At 36.0% G+C, this 27,336-nt stretch overlaps 1 protein-coding gene across 3 annotated transcripts in view; it reads right to left on the bottom strand.

Annotated features, from left to right (window-relative positions):
• Window positions 1-27,336, bottom strand: part of Nipbl (NIPBL cohesin loading factor) — a 164,313-nt gene that overhangs the window by 33,972 nt on the left and 103,005 nt on the right. For all 3 annotated transcript variants that reach the window (XM_052159946.1, XM_052159944.1, XM_052159945.1), the window contains 15 exons: window positions 24,820-25,002; window positions 20,257-20,454; window positions 20,067-20,138; window positions 19,896-19,985; window positions 18,373-18,476; window positions 14,594-14,680; window positions 10,932-11,163; window positions 9,707-9,858; window positions 9,091-9,171; window positions 8,298-8,398; window positions 6,256-6,394; window positions 4,754-4,836; window positions 3,929-4,061; window positions 3,182-3,325; window positions 779-868 (listed from right to left, as the gene is read on the bottom strand). In XM_052159946.1, the coding sequence (XP_052015906.1) occupies window positions 779-868; window positions 3,182-3,325; window positions 3,929-4,061; window positions 4,754-4,836; window positions 6,256-6,394; window positions 8,298-8,398; window positions 9,091-9,171; window positions 9,707-9,858; window positions 10,932-11,163; window positions 14,594-14,680; window positions 18,373-18,476; window positions 19,896-19,985; window positions 20,067-20,138; window positions 20,257-20,454; window positions 24,820-25,002 (1,889 nt within the window). The remainder of the gene's footprint in view (window positions 1-778; window positions 869-3,181; window positions 3,326-3,928; window positions 4,062-4,753; window positions 4,837-6,255; window positions 6,395-8,297; window positions 8,399-9,090; window positions 9,172-9,706; window positions 9,859-10,931; window positions 11,164-14,593; window positions 14,681-18,372; window positions 18,477-19,895; window positions 19,986-20,066; window positions 20,139-20,256; window positions 20,455-24,819; window positions 25,003-27,336) is intronic.

Below are 27,336 nucleotides of genomic sequence, written 5' to 3'. Positions count from 1 at the left end.
TATTAAATATAGATAGATTAGTACTATAAACTACTTGAGGTAGACATTGACATGACTCAGTAAGATTTGGTAGTAAGACCACTGGGAAATTTAGAATAAATGCATAAAGTAGTGAAGGTAAAAGACCCCAACTGTTTTCAACTATTATCTGTGTAAGGAATATACAAGCTAAATACAATAAAACAGGTCAGCTCTGAAGTACTTCTGTGTATCTATTCTAAGACTATAGATTAGAAATGTGTTGTAAGTAGCTAAAACAATACAGAGATCACTGTATAACTCTTTTATTGGACCAGTTAAAAGATAAATTGAAAACACCCCATGTGCAGTGTTATGAACTTTACGCCAGGCCTACAAAATGTACAAGCTGTATACATGGCATATATTACTTAAATTTCTAAGAATCATATATACACATAAATATGAATTTAACGTCTTCTTTGTATGTTCAATGGATTATCTTCAACACTGAGTGACCTATATACATTTTTAGGATTAACCTAGATTTAATCTATAAGCCAGGTGATGGTGGTACATGCCTTTAATCTCAGAATTTAGGAGGCAGAGGCAGGCAGAACACTGAGTTCAGGCCAGCCTGGGCTACAAAGTGAGTTCCAGGAAGAGTCATGGCTATTACACAGAGAAACCCTATCTTGAAAATCCAAAAGCAAACCAAGACAAAAATCTACAAAAAGATATCCAAATATTTTATTTTCTCTTTCTCTATCCCAATTCACTTTCAGAGCACAATTTAAATTAAAGGCAACACAGATCTCACCACTAGCGAAGGGTCAGTCTCAGTGTTTTCATCCAAATAATCAAGTAATGCCTTTTGCAATTGTTGGATCTCATCTTCTCCTCCGGAAACCTAAACCACAATAACAGCAACCACAAACATATTGGTGGCTTATTTATTACTGATCCCACCCACTTCAGAAACAGTGTACCAGTGAGTCTGGCTTCCAGAGGATGGAATGACAGACACATAAGCACTAGACATACTACACTACTATGTTGTGTAGATGTAAATACAAACCTGATGGGGAAAAATGAGGAAAACACAAGTATAGTTATTGTAAGAATTAAAAAGTATGATTTCTGAAAAACATAAACTGCTACCTGAGCTAGGCTTTATGAACTATATTCTATCTTTAAAAAAGTTTGTAAGTGGCTGATGTAGATAGTATCACAAAAATGTCCTATCCTGGCCGCGGTGCGGAATTTACATTTGACAAAAAACAAAACAAAATGCCCCCCCCCTTTTTTAAAGAGACAGTACTCACATATCTAAGCATTGTTTTGAACTCACTGTATATTTTATACCTTATGAATATACACCAAAATTTTAACTTAGTAAATGAAAAATATGAACAGCTCTACTGATAAGCACTATATATTTCAGGTGGCTTTATAATTACTATAGAAATAAAAATAAAGGGGAAGAAAGAGAGTGTATTTGTGGGCTCTGGGAATTTGAGTATGCTTAGTGTGGAATTTGGGGATCTGAATTCAGGTCCCCATATCTGTGTGGTAATTTAACTGAGATATCGCCCCAGCACTGTTCCAATTGTTCTTTAAAGACTTGGTTTCAAATTATATGTAAACTTTACTAATTTACTTTCAGCCTCTCATCTGTGGGATCATTTATTTCTTCAAGGAATCTTGAACCTTTAACTAATAAATGATAGTAAAGTAGAGAATGACTGCAGAGAAACCTCTGAGCTGACCTCTGGCAACCAGAGTGCATGCACACATGCACCCCACACCCATGTGCACATACACTAGGTAAGCACACACATCACAAACACAACAAAAACATAGACATACTCTCTTGTGCCACTAACACCCAAAATAAAATATAGGGAACATGTCAAAGAGACACAAACGTTAGCTCAAAAGGCACCTCACTAGTCAAATATCATTAAAAGATCATTAAAAGATTGAGTTGGAGAGATGGCTCAGTGGTTAGGAGCTTACTGCTCTGTTAGAGTACTGGTGGAGTTTGGATCCCAGGACCCATATTCAGTGGCTCACAAATGTCTGTAACTCCAGCTCCAAGGGGATCCAATAGATCTTTCTAGACTCCATGGTCTACACACACATGTATACACACACACACACACACACACACACACACACACACACACACTCTCACATACTCACACAAATAAATGAAATAAAACAAATTATCAAAAAAAAAAGATGGTAATGGACTATAATCTAAGTATTATATTAACTGGTAATATAGTAATGGTAAGTTTTTGCTTTGGATAGTGTATTATAAATGTTTATGTGCCAATTCTTTTTATTTATTTATTTATTTATTTATTTATTTATTTATTTATTTATTTATTTATTTATTTATTATATGTAAGTACACTGTAGCTGTCTTCAGCCGCCATTAGAGGGTGTCAGAGCTCTTTACGGATGGTTGTGAGCCACCATGTGGATTCTGGGATTTGAACTCATGACCTTTGGAAGAGCAGTCGGTGCTCTTACCAGCTGAGCCATCTCTCCAGCCCATTATGTGCCAATTCTTTTATGTACAAATTTATACCAAGAAGCACTCAAAATTTAGCATTAATTGTAATTTTATGATCTACTCCTAGGGTTATGGATTCAGCAGATCCAGAGAAAGACCTACAAATTTATCTTTAGGACAATTTCTTGAGAACTGTCAATATTGGTGCTGCTTTTGTAGGCAATTACATTTGAAAATTGTAGGGGGTTGGGGGCATAGGACATAATGCTTGTAAATAATTAAAACTAGCCCACAAAAGAAAAAACATGCATATAAGGGACATTATGAATTCAAGGTTAGCCTGGAACATACTGAGAGCTCATTCCACTCAGGACTGAGTAACAAAAACCACTTTACTTGAATCTACAAAATTTATTTAGGCTATAAAGAAAGAATATGCAGTGCTGGATGATACAGTTCAAGTAATAGAACATTTGTCTAGAATCCATGAAACCTTGGGGTCAATCCCTAGCATTCTATAAACTGGCCTAGTAACACATGCCTGTAATTTCCAGCACTTGGAGGTCATCTTCGACTACAGACTACATGGCAAGTTTGAAACCAACTTGGACTTTATCAGACCCTGTCTCTTTCTCTCACACAAAAAGCAAACAAACAAGCAACTATTTATATATTAATTTCAATCCTTTATTTCAATACCTGTTTTAAAATCCGTTCTATAGACCCTTGATCCATCTTGCTGGTGACAGCATCTTTTCTCAGCCGTGCAGCAACAGTCCCAAGGTAATCAAGAGATGCCACTCTTAAAGCCATTTCTGTTGACTTATTACTGAACTGATGAACCTAAATAGCAAAGATGGGATACTACTGATTAAGAACTTCTACAGACTAAAATTCTGTTTCCTACAAATCATTCTCATAGTTTCAGGACAGTACTATCACTTTTTCAAGTTAGGTTTCTAAAGTTTTGAGACAATTTATATCACACAACTCCAAATACACTTTAAAATTAAAAGAGAAATCACAGTATTTCTTTCTATTACTTATATTGTACTATGAGGACTTAAAAGTGCCATGATTTTAAAAATAATCTAAAAAATGAAAAAGGATCTTACTAGTCTGTTTCATGCTTTAAAATGGGTAACTGCAATAACTCAGGACTCATAGTTGAGATGTTTTAAACCAACAATGTAACAAACACCAGCCCCCACCCCATAAAACCGTCTTAAAAAGCATTGCTAGTATATGAAATGAAATCAAAATGCTAAAATTCACATTTTTGCTTTCTACAGGTATTGACAATATAATGTATAGATATATACATGCAAAAATAGATGCAATGTTCATTTTCTTACACATTTTTAAAGAATTCATCATCTGTGAATCAGTATATCCTCATTATGTTGTCTTCTAGTAATTAATAATCTTTAAATGCTATACTCTTACCAACAGTCTCCCTAACAAACTAAGGAGTAGTTCAGCAGCTGGCCATTCAGGCTTATTGACTGTTGAAAGAAGGTCTTGAACAAAATTTTCAAAAAGTGGTCTGTAATCTTCTTCACCTTGTTTACTACCACATCTAGTCAAAGAAAAACAATAAAAAAGATGTTCATTTTCACAATGTGTGAATTTTGTTAAGTAGATTCCCCTGCCCCTGTATTTAGTAACAAGATATATAAGAGTACATTAAATTAAATGAGGTCTAAAAAAATAAAAACCGATTTCTTCAATAGCATTTTCCATGAATTGTAAAGAATATCAACTGATATTATCATTACCCATTGGAAGTTATAACAATTCTTAACAGATTTTTTTTTGTACAATTATCATTAATTTTCATGAACCTTGAGTAACCTCTTTCCACAAACACTGCTTTACATGCAGAATGCCTCAAAATTTTGTAAATAGAAATTCAACAATAAAATACATAAAAATTTTGGGGGTTTAAGAGAAACAAATTCACATATTTTTAGATTTTTAAAATCTCTTCCTCGTTTTAAAGGTCAGGTATATTTGAGATTCTAATAATGGCAGAAATCTTCTTCTTCTTCTTCTTCTTTTTTTTTTTTCCTCGAGACAGGGTTTCTCTGTATAGCCCTGGCTGTCCTGGAACTCACTTTGTAGATCAGGCTGTCCTGAACTCAGAAATCCACCTGCCTCTGCCTCCCAAGTGCTGGGATTAAAGGCATGCGCCACCACTGTCTGGATTAATCTTCTACAGAGACCACTCCACACTATGGAAATTAAAACCACCCTGATGATCTTACTTACTTTTTAAGGAAGATGGAAAGAAAGTTTTGGGCTGTTCTCATAGCTGTTTCATAAGAGTTAGTAATGACAACATCCTGATCAACCTAGAAAAGAAAAACAAGTTTGTAAAGAGTAATAGGCATAAAAAATCTGACAAAAAAATGTTGAGTAAAAAAATTAGCTGTTGAGGTTTGGTCTGTTGCTACACAGTGTAATGTTAAATTCAGAACCTGAAGGTCTAGTTGCCTAGGAGTGAATGCTCATGTTTACCAGTTTTTGCTGTGCAAACTTTTTCCTTAATTTAAATCTATTGGTTAAATTAAAAATGGCCACAGCTAATTACTAGAGGGATTAGAGGTAGAAGGGTTTTGAATTACTTGGTTGGGAGTTACAGAGAGAGGAAGACATGGGAGAGAGGAGGAAGCGGCCACGAGAAGAGATGGACCATGAGCACATAGCTGCGAGAAACAGAGTATTTGGAGAACGCTGCTGGGGAGGTGGCCAGGCCAGCAGTTAGAAAAGTAGATTAGGGGTTACCCCAGTAATTGTCAAAGCCAAATAAACAACCATAGTTTGAGTCTCATTTATTTGTAAGCTAGTCAGTGATAAGTTTAAATTGGTATAACTACAATTAGCCATAAACATGTAGCTATAATTTATGTTTAAATTATAAAGCAAACCAACTTATTAAATCTCTCCACAAAACAGAAAGAAACATACTTATGACAATAGTCACCAATGATCAGAAAGGAAAAATTAGACTAAAAATTAGAGTAATAGGCTAATCTGGGTGGAGAAAAACAGAGAACTTCAATATTTTGGACTACATCCACATTGTTAACTTTGTATGGAACAAACACATATACTATCTCTGAAACTATATAATCTCAACCTGGACATCATGATGCACAGATTTAATCTTTGTACCAGGGAGGTAAATATTTCCTTGAATTTGAGGCCAGCCTGGTCTGTATAGTGTGTTCCAGGACAGCCAAGGCTACACTGCGAGTCCCATATCAAAAACCAAAAACCAAAAACCAAAAAAAAAAAAAAAAAAAAAAAAAAAAAAAAAAAAATCCCAAAACAAAAAAAGGAAACAAACACACTATCAGATCCAAAAATAAGTACTGATAGAATGTGTAAAACCAAAAGCAAACCTTAGCCGTGAGCTACTCATCAGAGCACACAAAGTCACTTTCCATGTCAATTCCACGGAACTTCTGTGCGTGCATACATGCATGCTGAACTCTAGTACTTACTCTGACATTCATTTCTCAGTTGAGTCTCCAGCTGCCATAATGAGCCTGTTTGCTATGTGCTGCTATGACTTGTGTTTCATAATGTACAAGAGAGTTAGAACCACAACTCATTTTCTTTGTAATGTTCTACAAAAAACCTAAACCCCAGTCATAAATCCCTAATTAAGAATTTCAGTTTTAGAATTAGAGAAAATAAAGGTGTTTACAATCATTAAGGTACAGTTATAAAACTCTAAATACCTAAAAACTCAAAAAAAACCTTACTTTTTTGTTTGAGTCTTCTTCTGAATTAGGATCCTTCTCTGATGATGGTAAGTGAACTACACATTGAATAAGTTGTAAAACTAGTGCCGTGACCATCTGAATATACATAGGCTCTCCGTCCACATCACTACTATTTAACCTTTAATGAAGAAGAAACAATTTAAGTCACAGAGTGTAAAAAGAATCACATATCATATGATCCACCTGAAACTTCCAATATGCTTTCTTTACCATCCATTTAGTACTCTAACAGTGTTAAGTATAATATTTATACATTGGTGGTTTGCCTGTACGCATGTCAGTGTAGGAATCTGATTTCCCTGGAACAGTAACAGTTGTGAACTGCAATATGGATATTGGGAATTGAACCCAGGTCTTCTGAAAGAGAAGTCAGTACTCTTAATCACTGAGCCATCTCTCCAGCCTCAAGTACTATTTTTAAAATCAGTTTGAAAAAACACCAAATAATGCCTATTCATGAGAGGAAAAACCACAGTATTTAATATAAAATTTTGTATTTTTATGCATTGCAGATAAAAACGTAAAGAATTACTGAATAAATTGTAACAATACTAACGAACAGGGTAGTGATTTGGTATTAAAGCCACCCACATGGATGTCTGGCTTTAGAGTAAAGACTAGTATAGACTTGCTATGTAGAACTTACTAGCCTTGAAATCTTAGTGATCCTCCTTGCTGTGCCTCCCAGATGCTGGGATTATAGGCATGTACTACTACCATACATGGCCCTACTTAACTTAAAACAAAATAAATATATTTAATGTATTTATTCATTCATTTACTGATGGTGCATTCAACTGTGAAAAGTGGCATTCAGAGAACCATTTTCAGGGAATCAGTTCTCTCCTTCCAACATGTGGGTTCCAGGGTTTGAACTCGGATCATCATGCTTAATTCTTAATTATCTGTGCTAGGGGATGAGATTCTATTAAACTCAATTTCTAAGTGTTTTCGTTTACAGACACTGTAGAAGTGTAAGAAGTCACTGGTATGTTCAGCACTTTTCTTCAGTTGAAGAGATGTTTCTCAATGCATACAGTTCAAAATATATTTTTATAAAATTAACAAAAAACCTCTATATAACTCTATATACCAGGCAAATGCATTTAATCACCAGGAATAATGATTACCTATTATAACAGACAATAAAGTTGATTACACAGTGAATAACTCATTTATGAATGTGCTTAGTGATTAAATAGTATTTAATCTGTGTCTGTTATTATATTTTTAAAAAAGATTTATTTTTATTTTTATATGTATTGCTATTTGTATGTTTTGCCTGAATATACACCTGTGTACCATGTGCAAGACTGGAGCCCATAGAGACTTTTATATATGTATAGGGGTTTTGCGTGCATGTATATCTGCATTTCATGTGCATGGGTGGTGCCTTGCAGAAGCTGGATGAGGGTGTTATATCCCCTAAAACCAGAGTTACAGATACTTGTAAGCTACCATGTGGGAATCAAATGTGGAGTCCTTCTCTGGAAGAGTAGCCAATCACCTAAGCCCTTCTACCTTATTCTTAAAGCCATTTTTAGCTCTCTAAAATATTATGAAATAGCTTAATGTCTAAAAGATTAAGTCCAACTTTCTTAGCATAGCTCATAAAACCAATTTAAAACTTTAAATCTTTTGATCCACATTTTTCATGGTTTTCTTGTAGTTCATTTTGATCTCTAGTGCTTAGAAATGTTTTTGTTGTTGCAAATGAAAGGAGCTATTTCTATTGGGTTAAGAATGCTCCTAAGCACATGGAAAGCATGGGAAAGCCTGGCCGTGGAGGCAGGACCTGGTCCGAGGGTCGGCAGTGCTCAAGCTGCACAGATACTCTCACTTCAGGATCAATGACTAGCGTCAAGTCCCCTGAATGTGCGGCATTAGTTCACATAGTCAAGATGTCTATGGAAGACTTCTTCTGCATAACCATCTAAAGATACAGCAGACAGGAATAAAAGCAAGCACATGACGATTCACATGTAACATTCTTCACGGCAGTCACATTCTACCATAGTTACCTGAAATTCCTTAGACTTCTCTTGCTAGTTGGCAGTCTTGCAAGTGAAGTAAAAATTTCTTCCAATATTAACTGCCTATGCTTTTCATATCTTGAAAATACCTGTTTAGTAATTATAAAATTACAAATTAAACTTATTACTGCAGAAAACACAACAATAATAGTATCATGAAATAAGGATTTGTATTATTTGGAAACCAGAGTATACATGCTATTCAGAATTAAAATGTTTTCAACATGTTAAGCAATAACAATCTCAAGAAATACATTCAAATGTTGTTATTGATTTTCCAAAGTGAGAAAGGCTAAAGTTTTGTTTAGAGAAACATGATACTTTGGATAGGGAAGTATGAAAAGATTTAGAAGATGCTAAGTCATTCTGGGTTTTTGTTTGTTTGCTTTTTTTGGATTTGGCTTTTTCGAAACAGGGTTTCTCTGTATAGCCCCAGCTGCCCTGGATCTCACTCTGTAGACCAGGCTGTCCTTGAACTCAGAAATCCGCCTGCCTCTGCCTCCCAGAGTGCTGGGATTACAGGCGTATGCCACCACCGACTGGCTTCTGGTTTTTACAATAACGTTTGTTACATTAAAAAGATTTTCAAATTAAAAAAAAATCATAATCAATGAAACCAAATCCTTAGTTACTGAAATCTGATAGCGCTAAAGTTATCCTTATTGTGAAACAAATCTAATGGAAAACAAGAATCTGTCATAATTTTTTGGAAATCTGGACCAAGTGATGACAATCTTATTTCATTTGTGGGTAACTGAAATTATGAACTGATTATACTTACTGCAGTGACTAACTTAATGGCACACAATTGTAGTTCACTGACATTTTCCACAAAAAATGGTGTGATTCCCATTGATGAAACCTGAAAATTCAAGATTATTTAGTGTATGTCTCTAAATGACTTTAGTAACATTGCACCTTACTATATTCTAACACTCATACTTCAAAACATCCAGAGAGCATTTTCTTTTCTGGGACCCAATTAGCATGTATTTCTTCTATAGCCTCCTTATTCATATTAAATCATTTGCTTCTCAGTTGCCATTAATCTAGTCTCAACATTTTAAACTGAACACCATAGGAATTAAAGAGAAAAAAAAACCCTTTTGTTTTCATGCATGAAAATATTCCAACATCTTACAAATTAACTTATTTTTCATAGAAATTAGAATTTGGGATTTATATATTCTTTCCTCTTCAGCGCAGTATGCTTCCTTTAAAATATAAAGGAATCCCCATTTTCTTCAACTTACACATAACATACTCTGAGTGGGAACACTGTGCTGGTATTACTACTGAGTGAACACAATTATACAAGACTGAAGAGTTCTTTTGCCTAAGAATTTACAAAATGCTTCAAAAACAAAACAAAACAAAAAACCACCCAACAACCTTACCTGAAGAATTGTTGTGTCTGTAAGAAGCTGTATCTCTAGCAATTCTGATAAACTGCTAACAATGTCACAGACTTTGTTATAAAGCATCACTATTACTCTCTGCTTATGAGTAGAACATTTAGCCCGTTTGGCCTTTGAACTTAATAACCCTCCTAAAATAAAAGAATTCAAGATAAGAAAAACATAACTTTTAACATTCTTGCATGGAGATTACTAGTATGATTAAGGGAAATTAAGGGAAAACAGACAATTCAGGGTGCTACATCAAAGTAGTACTGCCACCAAAGACGACTGTTCATTAAAAGAGGAAGTAATTCCTTAACAGCACTGTATTGGCACAGTCTTATAATAAGTGGCTACGGTACTGAATTTTCTGTTTTCCCTTATTCAAACAGGATGATAAGCCTATGTTTCTCTTTGAAATTTCTTGGCATTATAGTACACAGTAAGAAATCAAATAAACTATACACATTCAACCATTTTAGTGATCACATAATGCAAGCTATGGCTATAAGAGCATATTGAATCAACTTATTTTGCGGATTAGTATTATTTTGAGCTAGATTAGTAGATAAATATTACCCCAAAACTATTATAATCTGGAATTTTCTCTAACTGAAATAAAATTACTTAAATTATAAATACTGGTTGAGTATCTCTTGTTCAAAATGTTTCAGATTTTGTAAAACTTGCATAGATTCTGCTACTTGAATATCTTTAATCTAAAAATCATGAATGCCATAATACAAAGCTTTATGTGTACATACTAGGCCTTAAAGAGTGTTTAAAGATTCCCTTCAAGTTTATGTGTACATGCCACGTGCTGAGGTGACAGACAGGTGGCTGTGAGTTGCTCAGTAGTTTCTGGGAGCCAAATTTAGTTCTCTAGAACGGAAAACACTCTTTTAACTGTCGACACATTTCTCTAGTCCCTCAAAGACTTTTCAGATTTCAAAGCATTTTGGATTTTCAGATTACTGGGTATTCAACCTATAGATGTTAAAGTAGTATAATAGTAAAGATTTTATATTCCAGTTAAATATAAAAATCAAAGTCAATGTATATTATACATAATTTATTAATCTGGGCCCATTAAAATATTAATATTCTGATTTACTTAGCATTGAAAATTTACAATGGATAATTCTCAGTTTGCTAAAAAACAAAACAGAACAAACACCAAATGAAACCAAAAAAATCTAGCAGTATAAAAGGGTAAACTGACCTCCATGTGGATCTAATCTGTAAACAGGGTCATACTGGGGATAGAGTGTGTTTTGTAAATGAAATTTAGTGTACTGTATAACTCTTTCAATTACATCTTCAATGTATACAGCTTTTGGCATGTTAGGAGATGTCATAATGTTGATAGTTGTAAGACAGGCATCTGCTGACTTTGTAACTCTTTCCATAATTAGGTCTCTCCACAATCTTTCTTCTTCTTCAGTATCATTATTCTATAAAACAGATCATTGTTAATAAAGTGTGAATAAAATACATATGCAGGTTTGCAATATTAATAAAACAAAGATATATGATATTCATCAGTGTGAGGAACAATCTAGTATCTATAACCTTATCAGAATATTATAAAAAAAAACCCTGGGATAAAGTACAACTAATGAATCTCCTTAGCCAAGATTAAAGTTTGTTTGTTTCTTGTTTTGAGTTAAGATCTCACGTTGTAGCCCATGCTGGAACAGAACTTTCCAGGCTGGGTCTGAATTTGAAGCAGTCCATCTGTCTCTATTTCCTGAGTGCTAGGATTATAGGCATGCACCACTGTGCCTCACTTAGGCAAGATTTTTGTTAACATTTTTGTATTCTGTTTTTGCTATTGCTTCAGCATTTTCAAACACAATCTACTCTTCTTCCTATTTCACCACCAGATGATACTCCAAAGACAAAACCAGAGCTACATTTATCCTTGGCGTGTTTCATCCAGATCAAAGATTTTAACTTCAACTATACTGAACAAGAATTAATTTTGTGACTGGGGCATAAACATGATAGTTAAACTAAGTAAGAACAAAGGAAGAAGTAGCAAGTGAAGAGCTTTTATTAAAAAGTAGTAAAATGCTACTGACTTGATTATTCCTTATATCTGTTTTTGTTTATCTTGTTACAAGGTCTCTCTAGGCATCTCTGGCAGGCCTGAAACTTGCTATGTAAAATGGCATTGAATTGTCTCCAAATGCTAGGATTACAGGCGTATGAGCCACCATGCCCAACATTATCTTTTGAGACAATTTGAAAAGTAAGTATCTTTGGAACCAGTGGGATAGTCCTATGGTAGAAATATTAACTTGTTTCAATCTCCAGTACTTCCTTCTTTCCCATCTGCAAATTAAAAGGAAAACCAAGGGATGACTATGGTTTCTTGTAATTCTAGTCCTTGGAGGATGCTGTGTTTAAAGCTAGTCAGAGCTACATAGCAGGTTCCAGTCCTGTCTGGGTTATATATCAAGATTCATGTCTTAAAAAACATCAGAATAGAGATATACAGAGTACTTCTGACCTGATATTTTCTATAATGGAAAATTTAACAATTGACATTAGTCTTTTATTTTACACATTAGCAACTTAACATTACAATTAGAATAAACTGCTTTAGGCTTAGTGCTAGAGTGTAAATATTCCTATCACATTCTTTTTAAAACTAAAATACAAACTTTTTATCACAGGCTTACTTCTGAGCTTCCTGTGTGTGATTCATGCCCTCTACCACTGAGCTACCCTGCAATCCTAGAACTCGTTTCTCCATGGTATTCACTGAATTTTCTTAGCGAAGTGTCTAAGGAATTTTGGACCTAGCGTTGCTGTAGCCACCTTAGGCTTCTCTAAGCTTGTGTTCCCGCCCTGACCCCTCTCCACACACCTTGATTCAAAACCTGGTTAAAGATGAAGCTAAGGGGATAGATTGTTTTCTATCACAGAGAGCTCCTAGCTCAATACACAATTGTATCACATATACTCTCTATTAAACAAAACCTCAAAGTAAAATTCCTTCCTTAGACTAGTTAAAAAAGATGTGACTAAATACAGACAAAGTGAGGAACAGCCGCACATGCCTGCAATCCCACCCCTCAGAAGGGGTTAACTAGGGATGGAGAGTCCAGAGCCAACTTGGATTATATGAGACTCTTGTTTAAAAAAAAAAAAATCAACAACAAACATAATTTTTCTATAGATTTTATTTCATGTAGATCACACAGAAATCATATACATTCTTTAACAATTTTCTCATGAGATAGTTTAGTGCATATATTAAAGATAAACATGCGTGTATATGCACAAATGAGAAGTAGACATACATCAAAAATGCTAAGTGAGTGCTCATCTGTAATGAGAACTCCCAGCAGTGAACAGCCCACTTGTGTAGGCAGACCCGTGTGAAAGACAGGCTGTCCCACAGCTAAGACTAGCTGCTCCTTGTCATCCTCTTGCTTCAGACTCCCAAATGATGTTATTATATTCACACCACAACTATCTCCAGATAGACTTTTAAAATAATTTAGCTCAAAACTGTCCACAGCCTTTTATGGATTTTTTAAAATTAAATGTCTATCAATATCTATGTTTGCATTCATTAGTAGTTTCGTTTTTTCTGTTTGTTTGGTTTTGTTTTGTTTTGTTTTTTGAGACAGGGTTTCCCTGGCTGTCCTGGAACTCACTCTGTAGACCAGGCTGGCCTCGAACTCAGAAATCCACCTGCCTCTGCCTCCCAAGTGCTGGGATTAAAGCAATGTGCCACCACTGCCCAGCTTCATTAATGTTAAAAACGCCAAGATGAGTACACATGCAGTTTGTTAAGTCTACCACAATACTAGGTAAATAGTCTAAACAATTTAATCAATAGACAAACTACTGTAATTACACTGCATTCATTTTGATATAACCAAAATTTAAATGTTTAATTTAAATTGTTGTAATTGATATTATAGTGTACTGCTGTGTATAGAAACTTGTTCGTCTTTATTGTGGCAACTCTGTTTGCGTGTGTGTGTGTGTGTGTGTGTGTGTGTATGTGCTTGTGGGGACGGGGACATGTGCTGTGTGCTTGTGGAAGCCTAAAGTTGATGTCTTCCTTGGTCATTCTCCAGTTTACTTCTGTGAAGCAAGGTCTCTTGCTGAACCCAGAGCTTCCCAAATCTAGATAGTTTCCTTTGCCAGATTACTAGAATGCCTATCTCTTCCCAGGAGAGGAGATCACAGGCAGCCAGCATGCTTCCCTGGCTTTCATGCTGATCCTGGGTCAGCACTACGGTTGTTATGCTTGTGGAGCTGTCTCCCCAATCCTATGGCAGCACTGTTAACAGACAATTCATATTAACATCTAAAAGTGAAATTCTATTACAAATATTAATGAATGTAATTAGTAATATATGGTAACATTCAAATGGAAATTGGAATTTGCTTAGTAAGTAAAAGTTGTTTGTAAAAAAACTTTATACATTAAAAATGTGCTCTAGTTGGCTTTAACTGTCAATTTGAAACAGCCTAAAGAAACATAAGAAGAAAACCTCAAGTAAGTAACCGTCTTTATTGCGCTGGTGAGTAGCTGTCAGTGACAGATGGTCTTGGCTTTTAATTGATGTAGGAGGACCAGCCCACTGTGGACATACCATCTATAGGCAGATGGGCCTGGGCTATAATGGAAAGCTAGCTAAGCAAGGGCCTGTGATCAAGTCAGGACGCAGTTCTCCTTCATGGTCTCTGCCTCACGTTCCTCCTATGGTTCCCTCAACGACGGATGTGCCCTGAAGTCTAAGATGAAACAAACCCTTTCTTCTCCCACAAGTTGCTTTTTCTCAGAGTATTTTTATCAAACCAACATAAAGAAAACTAGAACATTTAACAATATCAGGTGTAAAATTATTAACTTACATGATTTAACAAAGTGGAAAGCTTTGATCCATCCTGAATATTCTTCTCCAATATATTTAGGACTTTCACAGTTTTGTCAGTTGAAAGCTAAAAGTAAATACAAGTTGTTTTATTACTCACTGATAAAAGTTTCAAATTACTCAAGAAACAATCTAAATATTTTTATTAGACAAGAATGGAAGATATAACATTATCATTCTTTTAAATAAGAGTAGAAAACAAAGTTTCCTCTTAGAACCTCTACTCAGTTCTGACTTAGAAGAGTAATCATTGTTTTGTGAAGACAGAGATGAAGAGTGTTCATGGCTCCTGGCTCAACTCATGCCATAAACCCAGGAACGTGAGGGCTGATTCTGATGGCGTTGCCCTCTGAGCTTTGGCAGTGACATTCAACATGCCCATGAAAACACACGTACAAATGAAAAGATTTAACAATGCACATTATCAGCAGGTTTTTAAAAATTCAAGAAGGAGGGGGGGGAGTCTATCTTGAATACCAAGCATGAAATACTGAGTGATAATGTTAGGGAGGTGTCTGGGAAGGGGTGAGCACACCTTTAATGCCAGCACTCAGGAGGCAGAGGCAGTCACATCTCTCTGAGTTCAAGGCCAGCGTGGTCTACACAGTGAGGGCCAGGGTTCCACAGACAAAACCTTGTCTTGGAAAACCAAAAAGGTTAGGAATGTGAAGTAATACTGTTGTACTCACTTAACAGTACTTCTTTAAGGTTTCTAGCATGCTGGAAGCACACAAACTAGCCAGAAAAGCCAGACAGATCAAACACTTGGGTCTAGCTTGATTAGTTATGCTGGCTTAGAGAAGACTCATCATACTGCTTTAGATTATCTTAGAAAAATAAAACTGAGGATTTTTGACATTAAAAAAACCCCAACTACATTTGGTCAACAGTTAGTGAATGTGCCTTCTGAAAAAGATATATCCGCCGCATGTCCTTACCGAACTCATAAAATAAATGGCTAAGACTGGCAATGGTATCTCAAAAAATTTTTTTTGATATGGTCTTACATATAAAATTCATCAATAGCTCTTTAACTATATGAATATTATCAATACAACCCAGACACCCACTCTTTCTTTTTAGATTAATTTATTTTTATTTTAAGTGTATTGGAATCCTGCTTCTCAAGAAGGCATGGGATTCCCTGAAACTGAGTAGGAGCTGACTTGCTATGGGGGCCCTGGGGCCCAAGCACAGGTCTGCTGCAAGAGTACTGGGTGTTTTAAACCGCTGAGCCATCTCTGCAGCCCCAACCCCTAAATTTTAAAATTTATACATTTTTGAACAGGTAAATTCTTGGTTTACTATATGATACTTCTAGCTTTAAATGTCAATTTTATGGAACATTGATTATTTGGAATGTAGGTAATGTCTTAGCATCAAAAAGGTCTTGAGTTCATTACCAGGCCCCACACATGGAAGGAGAGAACTAGCATCTGCAAGTTGCCCTCTGATCTCCATACTCACGCCACTGAGTATGTGGACTTTCCCTGACCACCCACAAAATAACCAAATAAATAAATGTGATTTTAAAATTAAAAATAAAACAAACACCAAAATATTTTAGAGGCCATGTTAAAATTATGAAATTGAAAAGTAAGTAGGGCGATGATGGCACACATCTTTAATCCCAGCACTTGGGACGCAGAGGCAGGCGGATTTCTGAGTTCAAGGCCAGCCTGGTCTATAGAGTGAGTTCCAGGATAGCCAGAGCTACACAGAGAAACCCTGTCATACTGAAACTAATAGAAAAGAAACTGGGGAAGACCCTTAAGGACATGGACACAGGGGAAAAGTTCTTGAACAGAACACCAATAGCTTATGCTCTAAGATCAAGAATTGACAAATGGGACCTCATAAAATTACAAAGTTTCTGTAAGGCAAAGGACACTGTCAAAAGGACAAAACGTCAACCAACAGATTGGGAAAGGATCTTCACCAACCCTAAATCCGACAGAGGGCTTATATCTAATATATACAAAGAACTGAAGAAGGTAGACCCCAGAGAATCAAATAACCCTATTAAAAAGTGGGGTACACAGCTAAACAAAGAATTTTCACATGAAGAACTTCAGATGGCTGAGAAGCACCTTAAGAAATGTTCAACATCATTAATCATTAGGGAAATGCAAATCAAAACATTTCACCTGAGATTTCACCTCACACCAGTCAGAATGGCTAAGGTTAAAAACTCAGGAGACAGCAGGTGTTGGCGAGGATGTGGAGAAAGAGGAACACTCCTCCACTGCTGGTGGGATTGCAAGATGGTACAACTACTTTGGAAATCAGTCTGGCGGTTCCTCAGGAATCTGGGCATGACACTTCTGGAGGACCCTGCTATACCACTCCTGGGCATATACCCAGAGGATTCCCGGCATGCAATAAGGACACATGTTCCACTATGTTCATAGCAGCCCTGTTTGTAATAGCCAGAAGCTGGAAAGAAACCAGGTGTCTCTCAACAGAGGAATGGATAAAAAAAAATGTGGTATATTTACACAATGGAGTTCTAATTCAGCCATCAGAAACAATGAATTCATGAAATTCTTAGACAAATGGATGGAGCTGAAGAACATCATACTAAGTGAGGCAACCCAGTCTCAAAAGATCAATCATGGTATGTACTCACTGATAAGTGGATATTAGCCTAGAAACTTGGAATACCCAAGACATAATCCACATATAAATGATGTCCAAGAAGAACAGAGGAGTGGCCCCTGGTTCTGGAAAGACTCAGTGGAGCAGTTATAGGGGAATACCAGAACAGGGAAGTGGGAAGGGGTGGAGAGGGGAACAGGGGGAGGGAGGGAAGAAGGCTTATGGGACTTTCGGAGAGTGGGGAGCCAGAAAAGGGGAAATCATTTGAAATGTAAATAAAAAATATATCGAATAAAAAAAAAAAGTTGTTTAAGAGGCCGGGTGGTGGTGGCGCATGCCTGTAATCCCAGCACTCTGAGTTTGAGGCCAGCCTGGTCTACAGAGTGAGTGCCAGGACAGCCAGGGCTATACAGAGAAACCTTGTCTGAGAAAAAACAAACAAATAAACAAACAAACAACCTCCCCTCAAAAAAAAGAAAGAAAAAAAAAGTAAGTAAACACCCTTAAGGTGTTTAGAATCAATTTCAAAGGGAAGATATAATCATTCAATAATTGTTATTAGCCTAGAAGGATAAGTAAGCAATGTGGACCAGGAAATATTCTAATTTTGTACTAGAGAGGAGTTGGGGGGGGAAACGACCTATATCTGCACACTAGTCAGGCAGTAATTTAGAGGGTTAATCGCAGATGACGAATGCAATGGAAGGCCACCTCTTGATGCTCTGCTAGTCCATCAGAAGAGCGAGAGGCTCCTGGGAAGGAGGACTGACCAAAGCCTAAGGCATGGAGGCTATAAATGTTAACAGCAATTAACCACACACTGTCACATTCTAGTAGCACCCCAGGAAATGTTACTCTTAAAACCACAAAGGACTAAAGTAACCATAAAGAAAAGTTTAGTGTATTTCTACACTAAATAATCTAAATATTTGACAGTGAAGTCACAGTCCATTCTTCTATCAATCCATATATAATTTTGTTTAGAATAATCTATACTCCTCTTTTAGTAATAGATTTTTCTCAGACAAAATTCATTTAGATTCTGAGATGTGAGTTTTCTTTTTAATATGTGCTTAACTTTGTAATTTGCCCTGAAAACTTTAAATTAATTTCACATGCCATATATTAAGAAAAATTTCAAGTTTTACTTTGCTGAGATACCTTGTCCATTATACCCATGGCTTTAATTTTAGCAGATTCACTCCCAAGTTCATTAAGCTGATGTTTTCCTAAAAGCAGTTCCTGAGGAATTTCATCATCATCACCTGAAAAATCAAGCCAATCAAACACAGTTATGTTAAAGAAATAGCTAAGACTGGTAAGCTAAATTAATAAGCTTTTAAAACAAAAATTTGACTGCATGTATACAGAATCATAATTGGTTTAAAAGAGCTCTATAAACCACAACCAAAGAAAGCAGGGGTGAAACTAGAGTTCTAAAAGGGGAAGACGGGTAGCTATCCTGCCTTCCTACTGTAGGCACAGTGCTGACACTTGTCAGTCAGGCTCTGGCTTCTGTGTGGGTTCAGCCAGTGGAGTACTTGGTCAGGTCTGAGAGGAGAGTGAAGTCAGGCTACTCACACTCCTCCTTCAAGGTCTCCTCCACTATGCTCAGCCAAAAAGTACTGCTTCTTTCAAGATACAGTACAGTTTTCCCTATTGAGTGAGTTCTGGAAAGTTCTCTTTAATTCTTTTGGCTAAAGGGGCCATAAACAGCTCCATGGATGTTAACCCTAGGTTCTGGCATGATCTTTAACATTCATAGTTACAATGTTTTGTGAATAATAGTTTCTTTGATAAATAATTCTTCTCCACAATATCCTGATTTGAGAGCTCCTGTTTTTATTTTTGGTATTCTATATTATATAGAAGATAATTTCTTAGAATTTTTTTAAAAAGATGAAATACATATTCCAAATAATCAGAATACTTTGATTATACTTCTCAAAAATATTTTAAAAATACTCAACACACTTTTGAAGGTGACTTCATATAAAATTGTTATAATCTGTATTGCTTTCATATACACAATAAATAAAGGTGATATATGATGCCTTAGAGTAGGTGAAGCAATATATTCTTTTTTTCTTTTCTTTAGTTTTTTCAAGACAGGGTTTCTCCTCTGTAAACCAGGCTGGACTCCATCTCAGAGATCTGCCTGCCTCTGCCTCCAGAGTGCTGAGATTAAAGGCATGCGCCACCATGCCTGGATCAATCAAATATTCTAAACAGTGTTCTTAAGATATGCTGCTATATACTTACAGATATAATTTACATCTTATTGAATTATACAAATATATCATTAACTAACCTGCATTTTAGCTGGTGTTCTATTTTATTTTATATATTGTACTATTTGTTCATCTAGTAGGGGCTCAGGTTGGATGTATGCTTGCACCTAATATCCTTACATAGTTGAACAGTATAATGAATGAACCGATGAACTGATTCCAATGTCTGCAAGTTTCTCACTATCTGGAGGCAGTATTCTCAGGACCTAAGACAGCACCAACTTGGAGCTTATGTTTTGCAGTATTTTAGTTTGATAACATGAACTCACACTAGATTTCAAGTTTCTTAATAGTATACATCATGACTGTATTTTCTACAGTACCTTACAAAAAAACTACACATAAAGGGATAAGTAAAAAAACAAAAACCAAAACCCTGTAAATTGGTTTTACCAAATGCAGTAAAATCCATATCTTCTAAATTATCCAAAATATTCTCTATTGAGGCTGTAAATCTCTTAAAAGTTGAAGAATCCATCATTTCTGCAAGAGAGAAAAAAAATTATGCTCACACTCCAAGCAGTAAGCACACCTGAAGATTAGAAAGCTAAACTAAAGTGTTACCTTCAGGGGTTAGTTTGGGCTCATAAGCTTTCCTTTTCTTTTGTTTTTCTTTTTTCTTCATTTTTCTAGCAACTAAAACAAACAAAAAAAACCATTGGAACTCAAGAATGCTACCACAATAAAATGTTCTTCAAAGTTAGAAGAGGAAATTGAAATTGGTTTTAGAGACCCACTGGAACTGATGAATTACCCTCACTAAGGCTGGGAGGAGGAGAGTAATCTTCCATATCAGAATCTGACGGACTTCGGTTTCGGTAACGACCACCACCCGAACTCCTCCTTCCATCATGGGAGTGGCCACTCCGCCTATGGTCCCCAGAGCTTCTTCTGTCGCGCTCTTCGTATTCCCAAGCTTTATCGTCATCTTTTTTATGCCGTTTCCTAGAGGCTAGAAGCAGATCCCCATGACAAATAATTTACCTCACTTTAAAAGACTGTTGAAACTTGTACTTTACAATGAACTACACCTTCATTCTGTTGGTCTATGAAAGTCTGAGCCATTCATCTATCCAGAAGATTAAATTATGGTATAGAAAGGATACCATGTATTTTAGCATTATGTCATCTAAAACTAAAGATTTGTACAAGAAGTTAGCTTGCTAATAAACCAATGGAAGGTTCTGAGAATTAAAACACAGTGTACATTTCAGTGAAGGGTTTCAGTACATCAGGAAGAAGTAAATGTAAACTTCAGATTAATTAAGACTTATAAAACAACCTTTATTTAGACTTTTGGTTAAAAAAACAACCACCATTTATATTTTTTGTCAGGAGTAGGGTTTGGGGGGGAAAATAGTCAACTTTTGAGATAGTGTTACAGAATATACGTGACCAAATACTCCATCAATTAACAGCTAAGTTATACTTACAACTTAGCAATAAATTCCAGAGACTCTGATGACCTAACATCACAAACCTACAGAGATAGTATATATGAGAACTGCAAACACTAGCACACTGAGATAATTCCCCGACAATTGGCATGCTAAACTCAAGGAAGAAAGCTTCTAGGCTTGCACATGCTCCAGAAGCATGGGTATATATGTTACCTTCAAAGTTCATATGCATTCTGCTAAGACCATCAATACTGACAGGAGGAGCCTCTGTGGCAAAGAGTTTCATCTGACATATCAACTGATGTATTAAGTTGAAAATGATTCTGAGCTTTAAGAAAGGGTTACAGTTCATTCAGTATTAAAAAAAGACAATTCTGCAGTGAAACTTAAGAGGCAGTGCAAGTGAAAAATACATACTACACCTGGTGTCTGGTGTAGGCACCACTAATTAAAAACGAGGTAGGACTGATGGGTCTGTCCTACCTGGAGATTATTACAACAGTATTTAAAGTATGTACTTGTTGTCACTTTGTGTGTGTATGTGCGTGTAGCTCAGAAGGCAGTTCTGCACAGATGTTCTCCCACTCACCGCTATGTGGGTTCTGTGGTGGGGTGCAGGTTGGCAGGCTTGTGTAACAAGGGCCTTGTCACTGACGAACCATCTACCTGGTCCCTATACCAGTTATTACAGTAACAACCCGCTGCTGACTCAGTCTGTTGATTTTTTTTTAACTCCTTCCTTCCTCTGACTGGCTTCTTCTATGAATTCCTAACAATGATCAATACAGAACTATTAAGAGAAACCTCTTGAACCCAGTCCGAGGCTTAGATTTAAGGATGTCAATCTGGCTCAAACACCCTGTTTGTATCAGTATCACTATGTGTGAACAATAAATATGTAAATGCCATAATTATTCCTATTCATGATCTGGTTTGTTTCCTGTACTAAACTCTAGTATGGACAGAAAAGGGTAACTTGGTCTTAAAAGAGTTGTTACTGAAAACAGCTCTATGTGAGTGAATATATTCAAATCTTCAATAGTTTATTTCATAACTAGGTGTGAGTTTAGTTTAGCTATAAACTACATGAGGAGTGGTAAGACCTCCTCACATTTATGATTAGGGTATGTTCAAGAACACTCACTATTTCAACAACTTGTTTCATTTATTAGAGAGAAAGGGGGAGAGCGATTCAATTGGATGGGTCATGTGTTTATATAATATTCACTAAACGATTTGCAATATTTCAACAGTTATTGAATTGTCTACCAAATAACTAACAAACTGTGAACTAACAAAGTTGCTTAGAATGAGGCATGCTATAATGTCAAGTATGAGACTTTATGTTTACGAACCAAAATTACAAACTATTTTACTCTTTCTATATTTTAATTAAAAAAATCTATATTCAGCCTTCAATTCTTTCACTAGAAATCTTTGATAAATCTTGTGATTCTTAGAAATTTTACAAAATGCTGCACTCATCATTCTTTAGAGGCCCTGGAGAATCTTTCTGTTCTATTCATTAAAGTTTGGGCAGTTGGATTGAAACAGAGTGACTAACCCCACAATGTTTATACCATACTGTGTGCTCCACAAGGTTAGCACCATCCCAATTAGTAGGCTAGCTTGTCAATGTCTCTATTTCTCTCATTGCTCTAGAAAATGCAGAGGACAGATAGGAGCACAAATAAGAGACATACACATAGCAAGTATGAGTTCAGAGTTCTCTTCCTCCCCTTTCTGAATTTTAGTGCTCCCCACCCCCATTTCTTCATCCTTCCTCTCCACCTTTTCCTGGTACCAGTGACCTTATATTTGTATTCTGGATAAGTTCATATGTTAAGTTCAACTTTCAAAGAGATTCTTTGGTTATTTATTTATTTACAAATTACAATACTATTTCGTTAATCCTTAGATTTTAGTAAATCAATTTGATTAAACTTCAGGGAAATCCTAAATTTCACAAAGTCTATCTCAAAACAACATAATTTTTCCAACTACTGTTCACATGATACTTTTTAATTTTGTACTGTAGTACAAAATTTTGGACTTTTATAGCAAAATGACAATTTGGTTCTTTATGTCAACTACTAATTAAACATTTTTCAACAGTTGAATCAGTAGACCCTTGCTTTTTATACTTAACTAGATAGAAATAAATCAAGTAAAACAGTAAACCATTGGGTATCTTTTTAAAAATCCAGAGAAAATTTCTTTTCTCATAGCAGAAGTTGAAGCCTAGATACTCTTAATATCAGCTTTCAGCACACCTGCGCACAGCTATATGGCACCCAGTCTTAGGGTGAGGCTTTACACGTCCATGAAATGAGACAACATCTCTCATAACAGAAAGAGAAACATTTGTTTCTACATTGATGACAAAGGTGAGGCTCAACGTTCTCCTGTTTTGTAGCTAGTGGACAGTCTGAGTATGTTAGCCTTTGCTTTTATTACTCAGCAATTTCATAATCCACACCAACTTAGCAACACAGGCAGCCACTCACGCAGCTAGAGATGAAGTGAAATTTATAATGAAGCTGCAAGTAAGGAATTTGGAAATGGTGAAAGAATAGGGGAAGAAGGAGTAGACAGACATGCAAATAAAAGGAACTGAGTTTTAGGGCCAACACGCTTCCTTTGTCTTCTTACTTTCCAGAGCTAACCATGACCTTATGTCACCAAAGTGTTTGATTATAATTAAAAAAAAAACTTTAGCCATTTTAATATACTGTATTGTTAATACATCTTATAATAATACAAATTATAACAATCACACATGTCAGATGATCTTTGTTGTATATTTCAGTTTTAAAACTTAAAATCTGTTCAGTATCATAGTGTACTGCTCTAGCTGAAGAGCTCACAATTTTGAAAGGAGGAATAAATGAACATTGATTAAAAACTTTGGAGGAGGTGAAGAGCTTCCATCGGCAATATACACTTAAAAATGGCAGCATGCATCTGTCCTTCCTGCCCTTGCTTGTCACACCTCAATCTACAGACACTAGGTGGAAAAGGTAGAACACACTGGTGGTCTTCCCACTTCTTTTGGTCATTATGACTAAGTCAGTTGGCACACAAGTGAAGATCTCCCATAGTCTGTTTCCACTGAATGCCGTTTAAGTCAAACAAGGTTGCTGACCCCTCTTGGCTAGGCTCAATTCTCTTGCTCCAGAAGAAGGAAGATAGGGATAAAAGAGAAGAACTTTTTCAGTGGACCAGTAGGAAGACAGGCGAGGTATAGCAAGTCTAGTGCAAAGACAGGTGATCACAGTGTTGTAGAGAGGTAGCTGTGTAGTGAAGAAGCCAGCTCTGGAAAACAGTGAAACAAGGGAGGAATTCCAGGACACAGCTGGGCAAAAGGAGAAGCCAGGTCCAAACCACACAGATAAATCACAATGTGGCTAAGCCATTCATATTTTAGTGATAGTATGGTTTTAAATATTTCTTTATCTGGCTATCTCCTAGGTGTCCTTCCAGACTCAAGTGTCACCTCTTCCAGTAAGCACTCTGAACCCCCACTGACACTGATGCCAACGTGCTTGCACAGCCCCTGCATCCACGGTCACCATCTGTAGTACAATCATTACAGATCCCCCCCAACAGACTGAGACTGTGAGACAGGGGTCACATTTTTAATGTGTAGTTTAATTTCCAACGCCTACTATCTATCCGGAGTCCAGTACAGGTTAAATACAAATAGACACAGAATGGTGTTTTCTATTACTATTACAGCTCAGCTAAACTTTTTCTTGGTGCCAACTGAACTCATCTTTCATACAATTTTAAAGTTTAAAGAAAAAAAAATCTCGCTATACTAAGTTATTAAGAATTAAGGTGACTGCTCTTGTCAACCCCCATTATGTTCACACATTAATCTGCCTTTACTCCTAAAACAGTTGAGTGATACTTACATTCAAAAGCTTCGTCACTATCATTATCTTCATCTGAACTGATTTCAGCATATTTTGGCTTTTCATTAACTGTGCTACGCTTGCGTTTGTTCATTTTCACACGTTCACAAAGTGGCATGGTAGATTCAATTTCTGCCAGGAGTTCAGGGGGCAATTCTTTTAACACTGATTGATCTATACTACCTATTAATAAAAGGCAAGAAAGAAATTTAAATCTGAAGATAAAAATTTTAACCAAAGTAGCAGTATAAAAATAAATCTTTTTATAATTATAACTTAAATATTAACCCTAAATATAATAAATTTATATGTATATATAATTATATAACAACTTTAAAAATTGACTTTATTATTGTAACAACCAAGATTAATGATACTGGCATCTTGTCCATGTTAGGTAAGCACTGTCCCACTAAGTTATACCATCATCCCTATGTTGGGTCTTTACTAGGTCTACAGCAGGCCTCCATAGCTTGAAACTAATGCAACCTTCAGTACACATGCTAAGATGGAGGATACTTACCACCTCCATCTTCCTCTATAATTCTGACAGTAGTCTAACGGTGGCTGGGTAAGTGCTTTGTGTATCTTTACCTGTCACTGTCTATTTGAGAAGCAAATTTAGTACCTTTAGCATCATAAAAATTTTCCTCGTAAGGACAAAACAGTGAACATTTAATTAAATATAATAGAAGTCTATACAGTACAATCAATATACCAAAATATTTAAAAATCCTTACAACTGGATATAGTAAATAAATTCAAGTATGTTATGAAATAATTTCACATTTTCCAATAACAAAATGACAAAAAAAATCTATCAACAAACTATATTAAGAGTCATTACACCTTACCATGTAAACCTAGAGACATAAGCATTCATACAGTTTCTATGAAGAAAAGGTTTGTTAGTATTATTTTGGCAGTTTAAAAATAAAGTAGAATTAGCAAACAAATTTTCAAGACAATTTATCTTTGATGACTACTAAAGGCAACAGACAATTTTATCCAACTTTACTTACCTATGTAAATCTATGAAGACCAGAATTGATTATCTTATATGAAAGATTTTATAAAATGGAATCAAGTAGTTCTTTACTGGTTTATAGCAGGAAACATTAGTAACTAATAACCAATATTAATCCTAACTCTTGTAATATTCAAGTAATAGTGCTTATATAAAAGAAAGAAATCACGCCAGAAAAAGAAATGTGCATCAAGATGTATTTCCAAAAGCATTTGGAATGTAAACAAAGAATATAGAAAATAAAAAAAAAAAAAGGAAAAAAAAAAGAATTCTCTGTTTAGCCCTGTTTCCCAATTTTTAATAGAAAAAAAAAAAAGATGTATTTCCAAGCCTCAGGAATCTATAACATTAGTTAAGACACATGATGCAACATCAATTTTGAGAATATACCCACTGCTGTTCTGAAAGCTTTAAGTCAGCATCACCATGCCTAGAAGTTTTCTGCTTTTGCTACCAAGTCAGCCAGCCAGCAGGGAGGTGGTATAAACGTGTAATACTTAGTGACTGTAGGATTAGTAGAATACTCAACTAGGGACTCAAATTTCTAGTTAGTACATGGGATGGACAGCTCGTAACACAAACTCTTAAGGTCACAAATGGCTGGCTTCGGAGAAAGAATTGTTGGTATATGTGCAAGCACTAACTTGGAAAAATAAAAACAATAGAAAACTGGGAAGAAAAACTTTATGCTTTTGGCACGGAGGCTCATATATTGAGTCAAAACTAAGTAAGTAAGTAAAATGTTAGTGGTCATCAGTGTAATAGGAAGGAGTATATGCTCATAATTCAGGTCGCAGAGCAAGGTCTTAGTTTAAGGGAGCGAGAGGGACTCAGCACCAAGTGTGAAGTTGCCTTAGTTTTGCTTAAAAACAGAGGTTTGAATGTTGCCTGGAAGCCCAACTGGTTTAGTGTTCCCCCCTGTCCTCCAAAGGCAGGAAGAACAGCTAACAGCCATTTCTCGGTGACTGTCAGCAGAGTTATCAGGGTAGGCTGTGCAAGTGTTCTCTTCTGATAGCATCTAAGCAGCACTCCCGAAAGTCACAGACTCTGCAATCTATGAACAGGTGAGTGTCCTTTCCTAGTATTTGTCTCTTAAAAAAGTATTATGTATTCACTGTGTGCAGTGCACATGTCAGCGGGAACACACATGCCACGGTGCATGTGTGGAGGTTAGAGGACAACTGTATGGGCTTTATTTTCTTTCTCCACTGCTTGGTTCTCAGGGGTTGAACTTAGTTTGCCAGGTTTGGTGACAACTACCTTTACCTGGGGAGTCATCTTACCCAGTAATTTCAAGCACTGACTAATAACCAAGTTGGAAAATTACGTTTATAGTTGCTCTTTTGCTCATTCATTCATTCATTCATTCATTCAACCATGTAGCTGCGGATGGCCCAGAGCTTGCTTGCTTTGTATATCAGGTTGGACTCCAATTCACAGACACCCATCTGCCTGTCTCAAGTTCTAGGATGGCACGTGTCATCTCACTG

Source organism: Apodemus sylvaticus, chromosome 16 (genome assembly GCF_947179515.1).
Source record: "Apodemus sylvaticus chromosome 16, mApoSyl1.1, whole genome shotgun sequence".
NCBI classification, from domain to species: domain Eukaryota; kingdom Metazoa; phylum Chordata; class Mammalia; order Rodentia; family Muridae; genus Apodemus; species Apodemus sylvaticus.
This window is presented reverse-complemented; position numbering and strand designations above follow the sequence as displayed.